The sequence below is a fragment of the Aspergillus ruber genome (genome assembly GCF_000600275.1).
Source record: "Aspergillus ruber CBS 135680 unplaced genomic scaffold scaffold00065, whole genome shotgun sequence".
NCBI classification, from domain to species: Eukaryota; Fungi; Ascomycota; class Eurotiomycetes; order Eurotiales; family Aspergillaceae; genus Aspergillus; species Aspergillus ruber.
This window is the reverse complement of record NW_024467361.1, coordinates 1-18,548: the sequence shown is the minus strand read 5'-3', so window position 1 is coordinate 18,548 and position 18,548 is coordinate 1. Positions and strand designations below refer to the sequence as shown.

Below are 18,548 nucleotides of genomic sequence, written 5' to 3'. Positions count from 1 at the left end.
CGTGGCGGCGATGCGGGTAGCTAGTTGTGCTCAGGCATAATTGCGGGATAATAATGATCCGTAGTGTAATGCATTAAATGTTATGCATATTCACAAGTCGTCTATTTCTATACAAGCTGCAGTATATACAATTAAACAGCCAACCCACTAACATCAGCCGAAGTCCTCAATCCCTGCACCATCTCAGAAACAACCTTTCCAGTGCCCAACGAAAGCGAAATCCCCCAAGGCCCATGACCAGCCGCAACATATACACCACCCTGAGCCTTTACACCACCCAGCGAATGCTCCTCCACCTTTGAAACCAGCGGCGTACCACGACTAGTAACAGGCCTGAAACATAATCCCTCCCGCACAATCTCCAAATCATCAACATTTGGCACATCGTCCGTCGACTCCACGCTTCCATCGGCCAACTTGCCCATTAACCGGACTGACACATCCTTTAATCTTGCTATTTCATTCGGGTCAAATATGTCGCGGGATCCTTCAGCGTGTGAGGGAAGGGGGATGTCCCAGCTGTTTAGTCCAGCGATGTAGATTTCGCCGCCTTTGCGGGAGAAAATTTCGGGGCAGAAGCCGCATGAGTCTGGATGGGTTGTGAAGATGGCATGGCTTTTACCGGCATGGGTTCCACGTTCGTGTTCTAGGGTGTACCTGGGAGAACGAAGGACAAGGGAGTATCCTGCTAGAGGGCCAATTGGGAGAGACACTTCAGACGAGGGGAAGATCTCTTGGAACACCTGTGGAGTCCAGGGACCGGCACTGACAATCAGATTCGTGCAAGGAATAATCGTCTCGTTTTGCGTATTGAGATCCACAACCCTGACTCCCGTGATAGTCCCTTGATCAGTCACCACAGACACAGCCCTCGCCGGGTGATGAAGCTTAACACCACGAGAAACCGCCGTGTTGATGAGATACTTGCTCAGTCTCAGCGGGTCACTAGCAACCATTAGCACAACCCGTATCCAAATAGTAAGAAAACTCACGCAACAGCAGTCGTATTATCATCACTAATCTTCTCCAATGCCGCACCTCTCTGCTTCGTCAACCACGTCGGTGCCTCTGCAATCCGCGACTCTTTAAATCCTGCAGCAGTATCTGCCCGACTCGTTCCAGCTCGTAGCCAGTCATCGCCGCGAGGACCATTCCTTGGCCCCCCAGTAGAAACGTCCATACTCAACGCGGAACCCTTCATGTAACCCCATTTCTCAGTTCCGCCGTTCTCCGCGGCCAATTCGTCGTGTAAGTCGAATGAGAGAGCAGCCAATGGAGCAAGAGATGGTGCAAACCAGTCTTTTGCTAGGAAACCAGCTGCGTAGCCAGATGCAGCGCTGAAAAGCTGTGAGGAGCACTCAACGACGTGGATTTCTTCTGCGGATTGGCCACTGGAGAGATAGTAGGCGATAGAGGAACCAATGATTCCTCCTCCGAGAATGACCGTCGACATTTTGCTATATGAGCTGTAAAACTTTTCAGGACTCTATCAACGGGATTATCGGCTTGAACTCGAGCTAATTGACAGTCTTTAAAAGGTCGCCACAGCCAACCCCATTAAACGCTTTTATTTGACATTTTGCCAGCACACCAATCGTAGACGCTCGGCTAGAGGCGAATCCACTGAATGATTCCCCACGGGATAATAGACGAGACTCTCTATTCCGGAGTAAACGAAAGTGTGGTTCCCGCAAAATGAATGTTCAGGGCCGTAGAATTTTATCGAAGCTGATCATTGGCGTTGACTAGGGGCTCGGAGCTCGAGACATTCACATATATATATATGCAATTGATTTTGGAAAGGCCGGCCGGTTTATTGCAATTGAACGGGGCTGGTGTAAATACAATTGGAATGGAATATACAATATCCATGTACTAGCGTAGAAAGAATACACAATCATCTTGGCCTAGGTTTGAATACTATAGTACTTTGATGCGAGTAGAAATTGTAAAAACCCCCACATCCCACATGCCACTCGATTACATCACCCAGCATTTCACCGGCGGCGGAGCTATCTCCAATTACTCTGTACACAACTTACCTGTCCACAGCACCGATTGACGAATTCCTCATTCTTTAATACTATCTGTTAAAAGAATCATGTTGGCCAAAACCATCATCGTCACCGGCGCCTCCCGAGGTACTTACCACCACTGTCCCCATCTCTAACCAACCTACTAACCCAAACACAGGAATCGGCCTCTCCATAACAAAATACCTTCTCAGCGCCCCCCAATCCCACAATATCGTCGTCGTTGCCCGCAGCCCCGAACCCCTCCAAGCGCTCAAAGACCAATACCCCAAGCAAGTTGAGATCCTCAACGGTGATCTAGCAGATTTCTCCCTCGCCCCGAAAGCTGTTGACCTCGCGGTGAAGAGCTTCGGGAAGTTGGATGGAATTGTGTTGAATCATGGGATGCTGGGGCAGGTTGGAAAGATTGCTGAGGCGGAGCCTGAGCAGTGGAAGTATGGGTGGGATGTGAATTTTCTGAGTTTGGTTGCTTTTGTAAGTGCCTTAGCTTATAAAAAGAGATAATGAGTGGAGGGAGGAGGTGTTGATGAGAACAGGTCAAAGCAGCTCTTCCTGCCCTTCGTGAGACGAAAGGCAAGATTATTTTCACTTCGTCTGGTGCCTCGATTACGGCTTATACGGGTTGGGGACTTTATGGTGCTTCGAAGGCCGCCATGAACCATTTGGCTCTGAGTCTGGGTGACGAGGAACCTGATGTGACTACGGTCTCTATCCGGCCTGGAATGGTCGACACGGAGATGCAGCGGGAATTGCGCGAGGACCACGCTACGAATCTGGTGCCCCATATCCATTCAAAGTTCATGGGTGTTCACAAGGAGGGCAAGCTTCTGAGGCCCGAGCAGCCGGGGCATGTTATGGCCAAGCTTGTGCTCAATGCCCCAAGTGCATTGAGCGGGAAATTCCTTTCGTAAGTCCACGCTACGGTTCTACGAGGCAAAGCTAACAAAGACAGATGGAACGACAAGGAACTCGCAGACTTTCAAGAGTAAATGATATTAAGATACCGATATTTCTAGACTCAATTATCTGTACAGAATTAGTACATAGCCATAAATGAATGAAGAAATTTCAATGGCAAAATTGAGTTTTATAATCAGCCGAAAGATGAAAAGCATATACATTTTATAAGCATTAGATGCAACGCATCTTCATACTTAGCATGGAATGTAGGGTGTTCATCACAAAACAGGGTGGGAAGAGGAGCAAAGTAACGCATACCTTTATAGCATGCTGTGTCGATGTTCGGCAGAAATTTCGGTTTCAACGGTGTTGTAACTACAGCTAGATCTTGACGGCATTAGCAATGTTGCACAAACACAAATATGAGCGTAAACAATAGTGAGATTCATCAAAATCAGTTCGTCCGTTTGGCTAGGACTGTGTACGTCACCATAGAATGGTCTGATAGGGGCGACAACAATGATCATCATGGTGATGAATAGGCAAGAACAAATAAGAGAAGGAACATACCATGACTATGTTAGCAGCGCGATGTCTCTGTGATCTTATTATCCAGCATAATGGATGTGCAAGAGAATTCTGAGAATTCTAAGTGTGCGATGAGAAACGATGAGAAAAATTCAACGCGGACGAAGAAAATATAGTAAATTTAAAGGCGGTGGTGCTGCTACTTTTCTGCCGCTTTTTCCCTGTTGTTCCGTTCCGGGCGATTTAGTCCGCGTCTTGATTGCGCCCCGCGACATCCAGTGCTTTTCTGGGATTCCATATATTATCACTGATTCTATTTGCGTGAACGATTTCATTGTGTCCGCGACAACATGTCTGACAGGGAATTTAGCTGTGAGTGCTGCTGTTAATTCTAGTGTCGTGACTGAAGCTGACATGGTTGCGATTAGCAAATGACGATTTATCGCTCCCCAAAGGTACGCATTCATCTCCCTAGCCGTTCGCAAGTAGAGACTAACCAGCACAGCGACTGTCCAGAAAATCATCACTGAAATCCTCCCCTACTCCTCCGGCCAGACCTTCTCCAAAGATGCCCGCGATCTGCTCATGGAATGCTGCGTCGAATTCATCACCCTGATCTCATCTGAAGCCAACGATATCAGCGAAAAGGAGGCAAAGAAGACCATCGCTTGTGAACACGTTGAGAGGGCTCTGCGCGATCTTGGGTTTGGTGATTACATTCCGGATGTTCTGGCTGTTGCGGAGGAGCACAAGGAACAGTTGAAGGTACGCGTGGATCTGTCTATACGCGAGGACTTGTTACTGACGTGCGATGTAGTCACGAGAAAAGAAGCAGAGCAAGATGGAACAGAGCGGTTTGTCCGAAGAGGAACTTCTACGACAGCAGCAGGAGCTGTTTCGGTCTGCGACGGAAAAGTACAACGCCGCTCCGGAATAAGCACTCGAATTTTGGTCGCTGGGCATATATATTTGGATTTGGAGTTTGTCTTTTGGTTTGGAGTTAATGGTTCTTGGCTTTGACCGCGATTGGAAAATGGGATATAGCGGGTTTTTCTTATTGTCCTAATATCGCATTCTATGGCATTCCGCATAACATGATATCTCTTATCGAGCTTCGTGGATCTTCAATTGTGTTCACTGGTCATTGTTCGATCAGCAGGGCACAAGACCCTGTATACCATATCATGAAGACCATTCCTATCTTATCCAGAAAAAAAAAAAAAAAAGCCAACTCTTGCCGGTGCGTCGTTACAAACCAACCGTCTCGGAAGACTGCATCGTGCTGAAACGGCCTGTACATGATTGTCCAGAACCGGTTTGGCTTGCCAATAAAATATTAAGAGATCTTGCGATCGTACTTTGGTCCTGCATATAAACGGTGATACCTTGATTTGAAGAATGCCATACTATTAGGAAGTTCGTGGGTCAATCTGTCAACCAATACCGTCCGCTGGAATTTACTCGGTCATTTTCGGGCTTTGAAAGAATGACAGTCCTATGCAGCCATGCTGTGGTCAGTCATTTCAATGATTCAGGGGCTTACTACCTTATGCAAGGATCCCTCCGCGGTGCCTCCATAGCACCAGGCACTCCGGTTAATGAATCGTTTGATTGAGCAGTCCCTGAGGGTTCAGGCGTCCGGTGGAATGCCGAAGCCTCTCTTTGCCGGGGCTTGCTCTATGACAAATTGGTTTTCCGCTTTGGGAATGGTAGAAATGGCAAAGACTTCATTTGTTGAGTGCTTATTTTTTGTGTAATTTTTTTCTTTATTGTTCATTACTGTCTCCAGTACATTTCCTCGATTGAAACATGGCCATCAACATTCCCACGGTTAACATCCTTCCCCGGCTCCCGCGCTGGGTGAACCACTGGTTTGGCTACCGGCCGACACCCCCCAAACCATTGCCGCAGTATATGGTCTGGATATGGTCGTTTTTCGCAGCGTTTTGCGGTTTATGTGTGTTGCAAGCGATATTCAATTACTCATCGTATTTTGAGCGTCGCCATGTCCCAGGCATTGTCGCGTCATTCGTAAGTTCATTTTCTCATTTTTCATTTTATTTTCATGGCAGCCGTTACATGGTCCGTTCACAGCCAAGCAACGATTATGCTTTGGCATCTACAACATCAACTGTCAACTATCAAATACAAAAAACTAACAAGAACAGGGCGCCTCCGCCGTCCTCTGCTACGGCGCAATCGACGCCCCCTTAGCCCAACCCCGTGCCCTAATCTTCGGCCACTTCCTATCCGCCCTCGTCGGCATCTGTATAACAAAGCTCTTCAGCCTAATGCCCGATGAAGAACGCTTCAACTCGCTCCGCTGGCTGGCAGCATCGCTCTCCTCAGCAGTCGCCATCGTAGTCATGCAGATCACCCAGACCACGCATCCGCCGGCGGGAGCAACAGCTCTCCTGCCTGCAGTCGATGACGCGATTTGGGAGCTTTCGTGGTATTTCTTGCCTGTGGTGTTGTTGTCGTCGGTGATTATTATGGTTGTTGCAATGTTGTTGAATAATATTCAGAGGAGGTATCCGACTTTTTGGATTGCGCCTAGTCCGCCGCCGAAGCCTGCGCCTGCACCTGTTACTGCGCCGGAGCATCAGAAGGTGCATGCTGAGGAAGAACTGGGGTGTGTTCTCTTCTTTTTACTTTGATTTGAGCTTAAGCTAACTTGGTTTAGTGGAGATACGCTTCTTCCTCGGTGATTCATCAGCTTACCAGAGTCCAACAGGCTCTATTTTTTTTTTTTTTTGCTTCCATCTTTGAGCGAGCATTCGGCATAACTAGGCTGGCCCTTCAACTGGTATTGTACAGTACCATTCCAACGCATACGCATGGGTTATGACCCGCACAAAGATGATCAGTCATTTGCATTCCCTTCTATACATATTTACACGTGTAATTAATCATAATTGTCTAATAGAATGTGTCGGACGTTCGACAATCAAAGTTCCACCTGTCCAAGCTGTTGGCGAGATGTGTATTGATATGCATACAACTGTTATAGAGCGACAACAATGAATAACAATGAATGCACCATCCTGTGTCTGTACATCAATAGCGCCATTCACAACACGAAACCTTCTATTCTCACTGAGAATTACCTTGTTTATAGTTTTGACCCAGGTGTAAATCACGTGACAAAAGACATACCAAGAGAAACAAACGAATACCGCAGATCAAAGTGTATAATATAGACAAAATACCATCTGTTCAAACAATTAGAGCCAGCAATTATCACTGTGCTAAAAAGGGCATATCTTCATAACCGCAAGACGCGCTAAACCCAACACGGCAGCGGCCAACCTACGCGCAAAGCGGAGAGCTTCCACTGCGACTGATCTCCCACGCCAACCAGAGCACGGTATACAATATGCCGCCGTTTAAAGATGAGCATGTCTTAGTATGCCTCCCTCCCTTCTAACCTCCCAGTCTTGAAAAATGTCATGCTAACGGGCGCAGCTCATCGCGCCAGGTTCTCAGGTGACCCTGGCGCAACTAGGCCTGCCCGAGTCTTTCACGCCCGCTCGCTTTCGCTTCCCGACGCGCATGTTCCCAGCTGAGAAACAGGGTGAATATGAGCCGTACCGGATCCGCGAAAAGAGGCAGGTTATTGTCAGGAATACTGGTGGGAATGGGGCGCCGGCGCCGGTGCCAAAGGTGGATGTGGATATGAAGGACGCGGAGGCTGCACCGGAGACAAAAACGGAGAATACAGAGGGAGCGGAGAAAGAGAAGACTGAGGGACAAGAGGGCCAAGAGGCTAAGCAGGAGACTGCAGAGGAAATTGTTTACGAAGAGGACGTCACGTCTGACGAGGGAGCGGTTTATCCCATGCAAAACGGGCGGATTGTCGACTGGCCGTGCTTTTTCGCCCTTCTTACGCATATCCATAATACGCTTAGTCCGCCTTTCCACACGCCGATTATGATTATTTCGGAGCCGGCTTGGACCGCTCGGGATCGAGAGGCGATTACGCAGTTTGTGTTTGAGAAGTTCAAGACGCCTGCGTTTTCGCTGATGGACTCCGCGCTGGCTGTTTGCTACGGATACGGGACTCAGACGGCTACTGTGGTTGATGTCGGGAAGGACAAGGTTAATGTCACGGCCGTGACGGATTTCCTGGTCAATGAGCATGGACGGGGTATTGCGCTTGAGGGGTGTGGTGGTGATTATATGACGGACCGGATCGAGGAGCTCCTAGGTTCGAAGGGATTTACCAGGGAAATGTGCGAACAGCTGAAGAGAAGCAATATTACGGAGATTCTACCACCCGGAACCCCGCTACCTGGTGCCGCTGCCACCGCACGGCAAGGAGCCAACCCGGCTGCATCAGCGTCTACCGGCGCACCAGAAGGAGGCGCGCCGAATGAGAACGTTCCCCGCGGCCCAGGCGATAGCACTCAGACTGGGGAGGAAGGCGCAGATGGCGAAAACGAGGGTGTGCTGGACGTGGCGGCTATTGTCAGCGGCAACACCAGCGAGTACCTAGCCAGCATCGAGAAGGAAAAGGGCACTACGAAGAAGGGCACTGCTGCTGAACAAGCCGCCAAAGCACTCCGTCTTCCGAACTCGAAGAAGGAAAAGGCTTCCTTCCAGTTTGAGGAATTAATACCGATTCAATCAGAGGAGAACAGCAACGCATCCAGCCGGTATATCCGCCAGCAGCGTGATATCGAAGTTGGTGTGGAGCGCTTCCTTTCTGCTACCCCGAAGCAGAAGGTTGGCGAGCGTTTCTCTAGTGGTATTCTTGTGGATATTGCTACGCAAATCCACCACACTATCCTTTCAGTTCCTGATGCTTCGAAGCGCAGCGAGCTTTGGGATTCTTTGATTGTGGTTGGTAACGGAAGTAAGATAAAAGGTTGGTGTCCTACGCTTTCACTAGATTATTAGTTGCTAATGAACTAGGCTTCACACAATCTCTGCTCGGAACCATCACGCAAAAGTTCATCCTCTCACCCTCTGCCAGCATGTTCTCGTCTGAGATTCCCTCAAGCTTCGCCACTCCCCTTCCAACCGGAGGTTCTACAACCCCGGCACCCGGATACCCTCTCGCAGGCCAAGGCGTCAACCCCCTCCTCGTTGCAGCAACTCACTCCGGAAACCCCGGCATGTCCCATATGGGCACACCCTCCGCCGACCCATCTCTCCTCTACCGCCCTACCGGCCACTCCCAAACCCCCACCTCCGTCAAAACCGTCAAGCACCCCGAGTACTTCTCCGAATGGAAAGAACAGGCCAATTCCAACGCCCCCGGCGCCAGCGCAGGTGGCGGCGGTGGAAATGGCAATGGCAACGCCCCTGGCCCTGGTGCTCCGGGTCAACCCAGCACGGGTCACGGGATGGAAGAAGCAGTGTTCTTGGGTGCGCAGGTGGCTTCAAAGGTCATTTTCATTCTCGACCAGGGTCTTAGTAAGGGATTTATGAGCCGGGTTGATTATAATGAGAATGGACCGTCGGCGATCCATGAGTATATTCTGTGATTGGGATAGATGAGCATTTATGACTGGTTTTTGTTTTTTTTTGCTACGGGATGGGATAGGAAAGCCTTTCTTTTCTTTTATATTTCATGTAGTTTACATAGTGTACGGAGTATTTCATATCGTCTCTTTAAAAAGCATTCAAATTTAGATAAATATTTTCTTTCACTATTCCGTAGTCAATCAAATGTAAGCCAAAATGGGAAACCCTTATCACACGTGATCTTACATAAACTATCAGCCACTGTATCTCCGCCTCCGCGCCACACCATCTTCTCTCATCTCACTTCTCCATAAAACAGCATCGCATCCTTATCCTCTTAAAAAGACACAACCCGTTGATCAGATAACGAAGATGCCGCGCGCAGAAGCAGGAAGCAACAAGGCCATCAGCAATGGCATGAAAGCGGTACGTTCTATCTTTCGATCCCGAGCATCTTGCGACACGATCACGATGCTAACAAACAACAGAAAGGTCTAGGCCGATTGCGCTGGTATTGCCAAGCATGCGAGAAGCAGATGCGCGATGAGAATGGATTTAAATGGTGAGTTCCTGCTCTCCCCTGTCCTTTTGTTGTCAAGATTTTATGTTTGGGGGAGAGGATTGTGCTAACGGTGTGAAAACAGCCACGTCCAAAGCGAAAGCCACGTTCGACAAGTGCTGTTGATCGGCGAGGATCCGAAGAAATATATCGAAGACTACAGCAAGGAGTTTGTTCAGAATTTTGTGAATATGTTGCGCACGACGCATGGCGAGAAGAAGGTGCAGGTCAATCAGTTCTATCAGCAGGTTATTCAGGATAAACATGTGAGTTCTTTTCCCGCCTGTAGGGTTATAAACGTTGGTGATGGTTATGCTGACGGTATTGGATAGCACATTCACATGAACGCAACGAAATGGAAGAGTCTAACGCAATTCGCTGCACACCTGGGCCGAGAAGGAATCTGCCGCGTCGAGGAAACGGAAAAGGGATTATTCGTGTCGTGGATCGACAATAGCCCCGAGACAATGAAGCGACGCGAAACCATCATGCGAAAAGAGCGACAGGATAAAGGCGATGAAGAACGGGAGCAGAGGCAAATCCAGGAGCAGATCGAGCGGGCGCAAAAAAATGCAGACAAGGAAGATGAGTTGGACCCCGAGGCGAAGTTGCTGCAGCGGAAGGAGGGTGAGAAGGTCAAGTTGAACATCGGGTTCGGCGCAAAGCCTGAGTCTGAGAAACAATCGTCTCCTGAACAGAAAGATAAATCAACAACACCGGAAGCTGCCACCGCTCCGGCTGCAGAAGCGCATGCGCCATCTGCCGAAGCCGCACCAGCACCAGCACCGAAGATTTCGATGTCCCTTGGTGGTGGAAATAAACCGAAGAATGTGTTTGCGGCGGCTGCGAAGAAGAACCCGCTTGCCGGGAAGAAGGGACCGGTTATGGAGGCCCCGAAGAAGATGACAGAGCAGGAGAGGATTATGAAGGCTGAGATGGAGACTATGGAGCGGAAGCGGTCTCGTGGGCCGTCTGGATTCCCTAATGCTAAGCGGCCTAAGGTTTCATGAGTACTTAACGATGATCTCTCGTGTACTGTCGCGCCGCGACCCCCATCCTTTGGACTATGATGTCTCCACGCCCCGCAAGACAGATCTCTAAACGTCCTATCACCGACCTGGGTCCAGTCACGTCAACAACATCCACTGGCATTTCCCTTGCGATTGGATATGCAAGGCTGCAAAATTTGGATCTATTCTGGATATTGGCGCTCAGAAAGAACACTGAAACCGGGCAGGACCCTGCATTGATCTATAATCGGATGATCGAGTGGTCAGAATATACCCTGTATATAGTCACGAAGCGCTATACGTCCCAGGCTGTTTAATTTATCGCAGACTGCGATCATAATATTTTACTGGTTATCGGGATAAGCTCAACGGCATATTGTATGTGGCCCACTTAGGGTTTGGCCTGGAGATTTAGGCATGGACTGAAATATAACTAACTAGGGTTGATATGACTATATTGATATCATAGAACTGATTAGCAATTGAGCAATGAGGATGGTATTCCCTTATTTCAATTGTTTGGAGCGAATATTCCTGGTCTGTTGTATACCTCCACACTCCGGGCCGTTCTATATCATTCAAATATGCTGCTCACTGCATATACCAGTGAAGTCGTGAATGTAAAGCCTTTAACCAGTGATACAAATTTCTCACACCAAACCGACAAAATCAGCATGGCCAGCCTGAGCATACTGTAGCGAATACCACTCGCTAATCCCAAAAAGGCTAGTGTATTAGATAAGCACCTGGACTTCATTGCCGAATCCATGGCACGTCTCCCATTCCATTCGATCTGTAGTTCTACAATGTCGGATGTAGAGGATTCACAGTTCCTGGAAGAACAAAGACATGGTAATAGCGGTGGATATGCACCTGAAGAACATCCGCCCAAGCGGCAGAAGCGGGGGAGATATGTTTCCAAGGCATGGTGTGTTCTGTTTTGCGTTAAGACGAGTATAGATGCTGAGTGAGATTTAGTGATGAGTGTCAGAAGAGAAAGATCAAGGTATGATATCTGGCGTGACTGGCTGCATGATGTCAGATGTTAATAGTATCTAGTGTGATGGAAGACTGCCATGTCGGGCATGTAGGATGAAAGGCAGAGAGTGCCATCGGGAAGCTACTGATATGCGTCGACGTGGACTGACAGTCCCGGATGAGGTGTTGGAGAAATCTCACTCCTCAGGTGATCAAGATAGAGACCAGTGTGTCCCAGGCGCTTCAAATGTACATCTGATAGTACTAACGTATACAGTCCCACAACAAAAGAGCTGGCATCCCGGCTGGACCGAATTGAGTACCAGCTAAGCTTGCTCGTGTCATCTATCTCCCGTGGGCTTGGTGGATCGAACGGTTCTGCTTCTGAAGTAGTGAGTTCACAAGACCATCGTCTAAACCATGCACGCTCGCTTGGTTCCTCAAGCATTAAGAGTCCACCGAAGAGCTCGGTGCCGATGTTCTCTGGTGAGACTTCCATCGCGCACACGCTGGATCAGGTCGAAGACCATTTGGCACATATTCGAGGCATAGATGGAAATCGACATTCTGCTACAACGTCTCAGGCTGCGAAGACATCTTTGCCTCCGTCGCCAGTTCCGCATCGGGAAGATGGCGATGAAAATCATGAGCAAGTTTACATCAGGCAGGTCTTGAACAACTTTGACATTGAGCCGGAGAGACGCTGCTGGGATGAGTTTCTGGATACGTTTTGTGAAGAAGTTCACATTCTCTATCCAATGCTCCACATACCAACTTTGAGGCAGAGTTATATCGACATGTGGAATCGACACCTCCTTTCTCCGGAGTGTGAACTTGGTCGCGATGATTCTCGCTTTACCGTTGCCCAGGTTTGGATTTGTCTCGCGATTGGGAGATGTACTCAGTCAGCACGAATCCACGGTGAGGATGGCCGGCACTCCGCTGGCTGGAGTCTCTACGATGCTGCAATGCATTTGATTGGAGATTTGCTCAGCAGTCCTCGAGAGTGTTCAAGTCCGAATTTGATTTTGCAGACATTGGTCTTGATAGTATGTACTACTAATCATGTTTTTGAGCCTTGCTAATAGACTCAGGTTATCTATCTTTTCCGCTTGGACGCGAACGAAAGCGCAGAAAAGGTGCTAGCCCTCGCCATTACGCATTCACATAATCTTGGTATCCATCGATGCAAAGTTGTCGAGGGGATATCTGCTTTTAATAGCGAAATAATTCGACGCATTTGGTGGTGCATTTATCTCATGGATCGACGATTGGCTATTGATACAGGCCATCCGTTTCTGATTCAAGACGTGAACGTTGACACTCCACTACCCCGAGAGCTTAGTGATGATTGGCTCACGAGATATCGAGATGAACCAAAGACGAACCGTGAAATTGAGCCTGAAGTCCAGGAAGAAGTAGCTAGAGTTCCCTTGACAGCGGTATCATATCTCAATGCCATGATAAGCTACTCGCGCTTGGTTGGTAGAGTTTGGGAAGGAATGTACAGCGTTGGCAGGACCGAGACGGCTCCGAGCCCTCTTCTACGCGAGTCTTTAGAGCAGCACATCGTCAGAGCCCAGAAGGAAATACAGCCTGAATTCCTTCAAAACTATAACCAACCGTTGAACTGGCAATTGAGCAAAGTCCCATGGTGGCGTACTAAGCAAAGGATGTTGATGCATATTGTACGTGCCAATTCAAAAATTCCAGATATAATCTTGCTGACAAGACAGCGCTGGTACTCCATACAGCTCCTTATCCGCAAACCAATGCTCCAGCGAGCAATATCCCCATCGAGTACCATCCGAGACAGTCCCGAAAACGAAGTTACCTGCATGCACATTGCCCAAAACATGATCCAGGGGCTAGCCAAGTTTCCAAAAGAGCGTATTCGCTCTACCTTTACTTTCCTTCATTACTTTATCTTTGCTACTATGATCTCCTTGGGGTTGATTATCAAGGAAGCTTCATTCAAAGCTGCCTATGGCAATGCGACACTACAAGCGGCTAGGGTATTGAGAACGTATTGTCGCCAGACGTGGATTTCTGGGAGAATGGCACGGTCGATTTATAGATTGAGCCAGATGGCTACGCGCGTGCTCGGCGATGGTTCTAGTCGACCATCCTCTCGTGAAGTTGGCGAGGCCCGGAAGCCTGCGTTGACAAACCGTGCGTCGAAGCAGCCGTTTTCTGCCCCTGAAGTGAATCTCCAACAGAACACATCCTTTCTTCTTGAAAATGCCTTTGATAACCGACAGATTTCACAAACCAATCAGAATACTCATGATTCACCAATTGGATTTCCGAACAATTTCGTCGGCTACTACCCAATGAATCCCGGATTACACGGCCTCGGCTCCTTTGAGGATACCTGGAACCCCGAACTTACAAATATCGTAATGGGCGATTTTGATTTTGAAGAGACCACAGCAAGTAATTTTGGTCCAACATTTTCGTCCAATGTATACGGGATTAACCCGGCATGGACTCAAACGACGACTTTCGCAGCCCCTGATGCAAGACCTGTTAGTGGACAAAACGCCATTGAACCCGATGCATCAATGGGGGTGTCTCAAAATGTACAGGCTACGGACGAGTCAGGGGTGGAGATAAACTGGCTACAGTCTTTATTCTGGGATTCTATTGGGCCAAATTCATAGTTACTGGAAACAACCCGGGAGACCGCAGCTTTTTGAGGAGTGATTGTATATACCCAACAATAACAACGAATTGACTGCCGATACCATCTTTAAGCCCCTAGCAGCCTAATCTTGTGACATACCATGCCCTCAACAACATTGATATTTATCGTGGCAGTATCGTCTGATATGAACACCCAGAATCTTCATGGCCTCTGGTTGATGGTAAGTGCACGCACATATTACATAGTGTGTTTGCTTGCGTGTCAAAGTAGCTGATTTGAGACGAGAGCACTAGGATAAAGATATTTCAGGTGATCCGAGCGCGATACTGAAGTTGGTAAGGATACATAGTTTTTCATCGCTACAGCCTATGGATTTGAAATCAGATATCTCTGTTCAATACTGTCAACTGAGGCTAAAGAAATCAACTAACCGAATCTCCTCTCATTCTAGCAATTCATAAGTTCTTTCCCGAAAAGCTATCGCAACCGCAAACCTAACAGGAGACATCTCCGGCTCAACATAAAATCGAGCCCTGGACTGGACCAAGAGACACCACAGCAATTCTATCTTCGGTAAATGTATTGGCCACAACAGGCTGGTCGATGGCATCCAAGATGTGGATGGGATGCTGCGGCGGGATTTACACTTGCAATCGGAGATAAAAGGGGAATCTGATGCTGATAGAGAGCGTGTGGTTAGGTTCTTGAGGAGCGGGGTTGGAACGATGCCAAAGGATACTAGTGGCGATAGGGAAGAGAAGTTATATATGCATGAATTTGTGTGGAATGAGAATAGGATGCACTGCTGAGCAGGTGAGAACTCCCACATGTTTCTTTCTTGATCACTGCAAAGCTTATCGCTACGTTGCTAACTCATGAACGCATCGAATAGGTCTAGGGCTTTGAAGTCGTCAATGGAAATTGGTCTGACCCGTCGCGCTGTGGTGGCTAAAGAAAAGACATGAGATGGCTTGTCTCGTTCATGGACATATTGTTTAAGCTCGGAGCTACGAAAGTCAAGGCGCCGTAGCTTTCTAGTTAATCCCAGATTGTTTTGAACGTGGCGTCCCCGGGTAGGAGATCACCATACGAGGTGTTAAGTGTCACACCTACAGCTTCTTTCTGGGTCGAGTAGATATATTCGATCTCTTCGAGGGTGCCGTTTACATCTCGCCAATCTGGAAGGGCAGCAAAGAAGTCCAGGCGCAGTGGATGCTTGTTTACTAGGTCGGCAAAGTATTCATTTGTTTCTCTACAGAGATCACGGGCCTGCTGACCGGTGCCAGCAATTGGGATTCCCGGTGTTGAGACCGAGAGCACTGCTCGAGCAGATCCAGTCAAATACAGACTCCGCAACGTGCCTTCTTCCGACCAATCTGGAGTGGGAAAGCCAGATGGGTCACCGCCAGCCTCCGCAACAGCATTCTTGTAACCTGGTGGAAGGGCGTTAATATGGGTATCAATCAGATACCAAGCATTGCTGTCTTTGAGGAGGGAGTCCTTATCCCCGGAAACCGCCGAAGCCACTAGGGCTACTGTAAGGGCTAAGAGAACCGACGAAGACAAGGGGTTTTTTATGGTAAGGGATAGCGCAACGATGTAGATGTCATTTTGTGAAAACAGCAACAGTCTGCTGTTTTTATAAGACGTGAGACCGGATCAACCGGTGCATGCTGAGGCGTAGGCTTACCGGTATACTTATAAGGCCCATTGGAATGGACGCAAGCATGGATTCAGTACTACCATGCCCCTGTAGATCTGTAGATCTGACAAGGATTGGTATAATTCATATAAGATGACATCATTTCGTCAGCCCAACTTTGTAGTCTGCGATGTCTGACCTGTTCAGCTCAACATGATACCCCAATATTTCACCAAAGCCCGCTCAATATATGCACAGTACAACATCACAAATGCGCAGATCAATGTTCTCAAAGCTTGCTTGGTAGATGAAACTTTCGCTACCAAGGAAGCCGTGAAACAGCTAACTGCACACCCTGAAGAATCCTCGACGCCTTCTGAGCAGCACCAGCGGCTTGCCGGCTTCTAGACCATTCTTAACTACACCACTGTGAATATACCACCCCCCACAACCCACGGTTATCACAATCTTACGGACAATCCGGATCTTCTCTAAATGGATGAACCCAAGGCGAGGACGAGGATGCTTTCAACTTCGACGACGGATTTATCTGGCGCGATCTTACAGACTGAGTAAATGACTGAACAGACAACTCTAATAACCACGCTTCGGATTACTTCCTTGAAGTATTTAGAAGCGGTGAACAGAGAGCCGCTCACAGAGAAGCCTGGATTAGCGCAAATGCCTACACAGCCCGCCTCGCCGCGACAGGTGACAACCCGCTATCATCGTATGAGGTAGCGCTTGGCCGAGATAGTACAGCTCTTGTGTATGCATTGGAATTTGAACATGATCTTAAGAACGAGCATGAGAGGGATGTTGTGAATATGCAGGTGGAATGTGCTGCGCAGCTGTACACTTACGCGGCGGGTGGATTATATCAGCGCTGCACGGATGGGTATCCCGGGCCTCTTAGGCCGATAAATATGAGGGATTCCAAAGTGAGAGCGCTCTGGCATGATAGCAATGAAGATGAAGGATATTCAGAGAAACGGTGGAGATTCTGGAAGGAGAGATGGGGTGTTATATCAACAGGAGGTAGGACAGGGTTTGTCCGAGAAAGCTCACGCAGCGGCGAAAAAGGCGCTGCAGGTCATGGTGGGAGTTGAGAGCCGAGTGTATGCAAAGGTCACTGAATCATTAGAGCAAGATAACCTTCAGAGTCAGTGTTGTGACAACTCTTGTTCCGTGTAACTAATGTCTTAGTAGCAGGTTGAGCACCATAATATAACGACATAAGGCATTGCAGGGTACCACCATGAAAGACATGAACAAAGTATTTGTATGCATTGGCCACGCTAAATGGACACATCAATGAGCGACCTGAAAGGGTCACTGAGAGAAAATTGCCTTGGGTAACCAGCGAAAGCCTTTGTAAGACGAAACCACATCTGCATGTCGGTTAATTAGACTCATCACATAACATTGCCTTGTTAATAATCGGCTTTAGGACCTTCAAAGGCACAGGCTTCGTCAGGAACAGATCCATTCCTGATCCAATGGCGTCACGCTCGGTTTCCGCTTGACCAAGGCCAGTAAGGGCAACTATCATCACTGGTTTCGTCTTGCTAAAACGTCTCTCATGATCTCGAATGTGACGCGTTGAATCAAGCCCGTCCATAACAGGCATGGAGATATCTGCATAACCGATAGTAAGCACTTGCTTTAGAATAGAGCAAAATCACGGATATACTGACCCATCAGGACTAGGCTGAATAGGGATGGATTTTCTTTAAAAGCTTCAAAAGCCTCTAATCCATTCCGTGAAATGATGTGATTACACCCTAGCTTTTTGACACATGCAACCAGGATTCGAACGTTGATGTCATTATCGTCCACAATGAGAACAGTTGATGTTGGGTTGTCAGGGACTTGGACTGCCCTATCCGAGTTCTTGTAATGGCCATCGATATGCTGGTCAGAAGGCTGTTCCTGGATCCGAGGAATGGAAGGAGCTAAAGCTTTTGGTGTATTTGCTTCAGATGGGATAGGGAACGAGCTGTCATTCCCATCTGCCACGCCTTGTTCTGCTTGTTTGAAGATTGACCATATATTGCTACTGTAGGCTAGCTGGGCTGTATTTCTGATATTGGTGGAATCATCTCGATTGTGCTGACGTTTGATGCATGAATGCAATGTCTTGGCCATCTTTCGAGGTCCACATGGCTGACTGATGAACTCGACCACGTCTGCAAGTTCCTTCTCTTGGGTGTTCCACCACAACGTGTTCGCGATTTGTGGAGACGAACAGAGAATAATGACAGGGGAGGTCATGCATTTAGTTGGGTTAGTGTTTTGGAAGACTTCTAAACCCAGATCATCTCGAGTGGCGATATAAAAGTCGCATTGGTCAACAATGCCCATGGATAGGTCAATTTCGCGAACGGTCATACCAAACCAATCGCGGTAGAGCCTCTCTAAGGCTAGGGACAGAGCACCATCTGTACCCAAAGGACTGGATCCTACAATGCCAATCGATTTACCCGATGTGTGTTCCCTTGCAGACTTGATGACCGAGTTTGCATCAAGCATATCAGGGGGCGCAAAGTCTGGAGAGTGCTGTAGAGTCACATTTGTGACAATCTCCGTGCCGAGCCCCACCTGGGAGAACACCTGAAGTAGTAGTAGTAGTAGTTGCTATTTAACGTCGGAGGTGGGACGTGCGTCAAATCACGTGCCCACAGAGATCCCGGAACGGAATATACGACGGGCGAAGCGGGCTCGCCTATCTAGTAGCTAAACTAATTCTATCATACATGCTGGCAGAAGCTCCCAGATAGGA

At 48.3% G+C, this 18,548-nt stretch overlaps 10 protein-coding genes across 10 annotated transcripts; 7 read left to right on the top strand and 3 right to left on the bottom strand.

The window, feature by feature from the left end:
• Nucleotides 1–96: 96 nt before the first annotated feature.
• On the bottom strand, nucleotides 97–1,900 carry EURHEDRAFT_489784 (NAD(P)/FAD-dependent oxidoreductase). The gene is made up of 2 exons (XM_040785625.1): nucleotides 993–1,900; nucleotides 97–945 (listed from the first exon to the last, which is right to left on the bottom strand). The coding sequence occupies exons 1-2, from the start codon at nucleotides 1,451–1,453 to the stop codon at nucleotides 132–134; spliced, it is 1,275 nt and encodes a 424-aa protein (XP_040633762.1). The 5' UTR covers nucleotides 1,454–1,900; the 3' UTR covers nucleotides 97–131.
• A 96-nt stretch (nucleotides 1,901–1,996) lies between these two features.
• Nucleotides 1,997–3,135, top strand: EURHEDRAFT_417811 (SDR family oxidoreductase). Its single transcript, XM_040783289.1, has 4 exons — nucleotides 1,997–2,141; nucleotides 2,194–2,507; nucleotides 2,570–2,940; nucleotides 2,986–3,135. Exons 1-4 carry the CDS (start codon nucleotides 2,102–2,104, stop codon nucleotides 3,020–3,022), a joined length of 762 nt encoding a protein of 253 aa, XP_040633761.1. The 5' UTR covers nucleotides 1,997–2,101; the 3' UTR covers nucleotides 3,023–3,135.
• Nucleotides 3,136–3,723: 588 nt separating this feature from the next.
• nctB (negative cofactor 2 transcription regulator complex subunit NCB2) lies at nucleotides 3,724–4,834 on the top strand. Its single transcript, XM_040778375.1, has 4 exons — nucleotides 3,724–3,833; nucleotides 3,890–3,916; nucleotides 3,967–4,226; nucleotides 4,279–4,834. Exons 1-4 carry the CDS (start codon nucleotides 3,812–3,814, stop codon nucleotides 4,396–4,398), a joined length of 429 nt encoding a protein of 142 aa, XP_040633760.1. The 5' UTR covers nucleotides 3,724–3,811; the 3' UTR covers nucleotides 4,399–4,834.
• A 77-nt stretch (nucleotides 4,835–4,911) lies between these two features.
• EURHEDRAFT_333825 (HPP family protein) lies at nucleotides 4,912–6,325 on the top strand. The gene is made up of 3 exons (XM_040778376.1): nucleotides 4,912–5,492; nucleotides 5,630–6,093; nucleotides 6,145–6,325. The coding sequence occupies exons 1-3, from the start codon at nucleotides 5,271–5,273 to the stop codon at nucleotides 6,167–6,169; spliced, it is 711 nt and encodes a 236-aa protein (XP_040633759.1). The 5' UTR covers nucleotides 4,912–5,270; the 3' UTR covers nucleotides 6,170–6,325.
• Nucleotides 6,326–6,750: 425 nt separating this feature from the next.
• EURHEDRAFT_489770 (putative chromatin remodeling complex subunit (Arp9)) lies at nucleotides 6,751–9,086 on the top strand. Its single transcript, XM_040785624.1, has 3 exons — nucleotides 6,751–6,867; nucleotides 6,927–8,328; nucleotides 8,376–9,086. Exons 1-3 carry the CDS (start codon nucleotides 6,838–6,840, stop codon nucleotides 8,948–8,950), a joined length of 2,007 nt encoding a protein of 668 aa, XP_040633758.1. The 5' UTR covers nucleotides 6,751–6,837; the 3' UTR covers nucleotides 8,951–9,086.
• Nucleotides 9,087–9,231: 145 nt separating this feature from the next.
• EURHEDRAFT_417808 (putative C2H2 finger domain protein (Kin17)) lies at nucleotides 9,232–10,998 on the top strand. The gene is made up of 4 exons (XM_040783288.1): nucleotides 9,232–9,356; nucleotides 9,419–9,492; nucleotides 9,575–9,755; nucleotides 9,822–10,998. Exons 1-4 carry the CDS (start codon nucleotides 9,303–9,305, stop codon nucleotides 10,497–10,499), a joined length of 987 nt encoding a protein of 328 aa, XP_040633757.1. The 5' UTR covers nucleotides 9,232–9,302; the 3' UTR covers nucleotides 10,500–10,998.
• A 302-nt stretch (nucleotides 10,999–11,300) lies between these two features.
• EURHEDRAFT_417806 (Zn(II)2Cys6 transcription factor) lies at nucleotides 11,301–14,325 on the top strand. The gene is made up of 6 exons (XM_040783287.1): nucleotides 11,301–11,427; nucleotides 11,478–11,505; nucleotides 11,559–11,704; nucleotides 11,755–12,526; nucleotides 12,572–13,165; nucleotides 13,214–14,325. Exons 1-6 carry the CDS (start codon nucleotides 11,306–11,308, stop codon nucleotides 14,138–14,140), a joined length of 2,589 nt encoding a protein of 862 aa, XP_040633756.1. The 5' UTR covers nucleotides 11,301–11,305; the 3' UTR covers nucleotides 14,141–14,325.
• Nucleotides 14,326–14,977: 652 nt separating this feature from the next.
• EURHEDRAFT_552196 (uncharacterized protein) lies at nucleotides 14,978–15,602 on the bottom strand (the record flags this gene model as incomplete). The annotated part of the gene is made up of 2 exons (XM_040787551.1): nucleotides 14,978–15,557; nucleotides 15,596–15,602. 2 exons carry the CDS (start codon nucleotides 15,600–15,602, stop codon nucleotides 15,163–15,165), a joined length of 402 nt encoding a protein of 133 aa, XP_040633755.1. The 3' UTR covers nucleotides 14,978–15,162.
• A 360-nt stretch (nucleotides 15,603–15,962) lies between these two features.
• Nucleotides 15,963–16,236, top strand: EURHEDRAFT_417805 (uncharacterized protein). The gene has a single exon (XM_040783286.1). It carries the CDS (start codon nucleotides 15,980–15,982, stop codon nucleotides 16,172–16,174), a length of 195 nt encoding a protein of 64 aa, XP_040633754.1. The 5' UTR covers nucleotides 15,963–15,979; the 3' UTR covers nucleotides 16,175–16,236.
• A 932-nt stretch (nucleotides 16,237–17,168) lies between these two features.
• EURHEDRAFT_382302 (response regulator) lies at nucleotides 17,169–18,298 on the bottom strand (the record flags this gene model as incomplete). Its single annotated transcript, XM_040779517.1, has 2 exons — nucleotides 17,169–17,404; nucleotides 17,464–18,298. The coding sequence occupies 2 exons, from the start codon at nucleotides 18,296–18,298 to the stop codon at nucleotides 17,169–17,171; spliced, it is 1,071 nt and encodes a 356-aa protein (XP_040633753.1).
• Nucleotides 18,299–18,548: the final 250 nt, after the last annotated feature.

Excerpts from the sequence above, each read along its gene's own strand:
- nctB (XM_040778375.1), top strand. The coding sequence starts at position 3,812 with ATGTCTGACAGGGAATTTAGCT. Across the intron at positions 3,917-3,966 it reads CGATTTATCGCTCCCCAAAG|CGACTGTCCAGAAAATCATC; the intron begins GTACGCATTCAT and ends TAACCAGCACAG. Across the intron at positions 4,227-4,278 it reads AGCACAAGGAACAGTTGAAG|TCACGAGAAAAGAAGCAGAG; the intron begins GTACGCGTGGAT and ends CGTGCGATGTAG.
- EURHEDRAFT_417811 (XM_040783289.1), top strand. The coding sequence starts at position 2,102 with ATGTTGGCCAAAACCATCATCGTCACCGGCGCCTCCCGAG. Across the intron at positions 2,142-2,193 it reads CGTCACCGGCGCCTCCCGAG|GAATCGGCCTCTCCATAACA; the intron begins GTACTTACCACC and ends ACCCAAACACAG. Across the intron at positions 2,941-2,985 it reads TTGAGCGGGAAATTCCTTTC|ATGGAACGACAAGGAACTCG; the intron begins GTAAGTCCACGC and ends TAACAAAGACAG.
- EURHEDRAFT_417806 (XM_040783287.1), top strand. The coding sequence starts at position 11,306 with ATGTCGGATGTAGAGGATTCACAGTTCCTGGAAGAACAAAGACATGGT. Across the intron at positions 11,428-11,477 it reads AGATATGTTTCCAAGGCATG|TGATGAGTGTCAGAAGAGAA; the intron begins GTGTGTTCTGTT and ends AGTGAGATTTAG. Across the intron at positions 11,506-11,558 it reads GTCAGAAGAGAAAGATCAAG|TGTGATGGAAGACTGCCATG; the intron begins GTATGATATCTG and ends AATAGTATCTAG.
- EURHEDRAFT_417805 (XM_040783286.1), top strand. The coding sequence starts at position 15,980 with ATGATACCCCAATATTTCACCAAAGCCCGCTCAATATATGCACAGTAC.
- EURHEDRAFT_489770 (XM_040785624.1), top strand. The coding sequence starts at position 6,838 with ATGCCGCCGTTTAAAGATGAGCATGTCTTA. Across the intron at positions 6,868-6,926 it reads TTAAAGATGAGCATGTCTTA|CTCATCGCGCCAGGTTCTCA; the intron begins GTATGCCTCCCT and ends TAACGGGCGCAG. Across the intron at positions 8,329-8,375 it reads TAACGGAAGTAAGATAAAAG|GCTTCACACAATCTCTGCTC; the intron begins GTTGGTGTCCTA and ends CTAATGAACTAG.
- EURHEDRAFT_417808 (XM_040783288.1), top strand. The coding sequence starts at position 9,303 with ATGCCGCGCGCAGAAGCAGGAAGCAACAAGGCCATCAGCAATGGCATG. Across the intron at positions 9,357-9,418 it reads TCAGCAATGGCATGAAAGCG|AAAGGTCTAGGCCGATTGCG; the intron begins GTACGTTCTATC and ends AACAAACAACAG. Across the intron at positions 9,756-9,821 it reads AGGTTATTCAGGATAAACAT|CACATTCACATGAACGCAAC; the intron begins GTGAGTTCTTTT and ends GGTATTGGATAG.
- EURHEDRAFT_489784 (XM_040785625.1), bottom strand. The coding sequence starts at position 1,453 with ATGTCGACGGTCATTCTCGGAGGAGGAATCATTGGTTCCTCTATCGCC. Across the intron at positions 946-992 it reads GATAATACGACTGCTGTTGC|TGACCCGCTGAGACTGAGCA; the intron begins GTGAGTTTTCTT and ends AATGGTTGCTAG.
- EURHEDRAFT_333825 (XM_040778376.1), top strand. The coding sequence starts at position 5,271 with ATGGCCATCAACATTCCCACGGTTAACATCCTTCCCCGGCTCCCGCGC. Across the intron at positions 5,493-5,629 it reads CAGGCATTGTCGCGTCATTC|GGCGCCTCCGCCGTCCTCTG; the intron begins GTAAGTTCATTT and ends TAACAAGAACAG. Across the intron at positions 6,094-6,144 it reads CATGCTGAGGAAGAACTGGG|TGGAGATACGCTTCTTCCTC; the intron begins GTGTGTTCTCTT and ends AACTTGGTTTAG.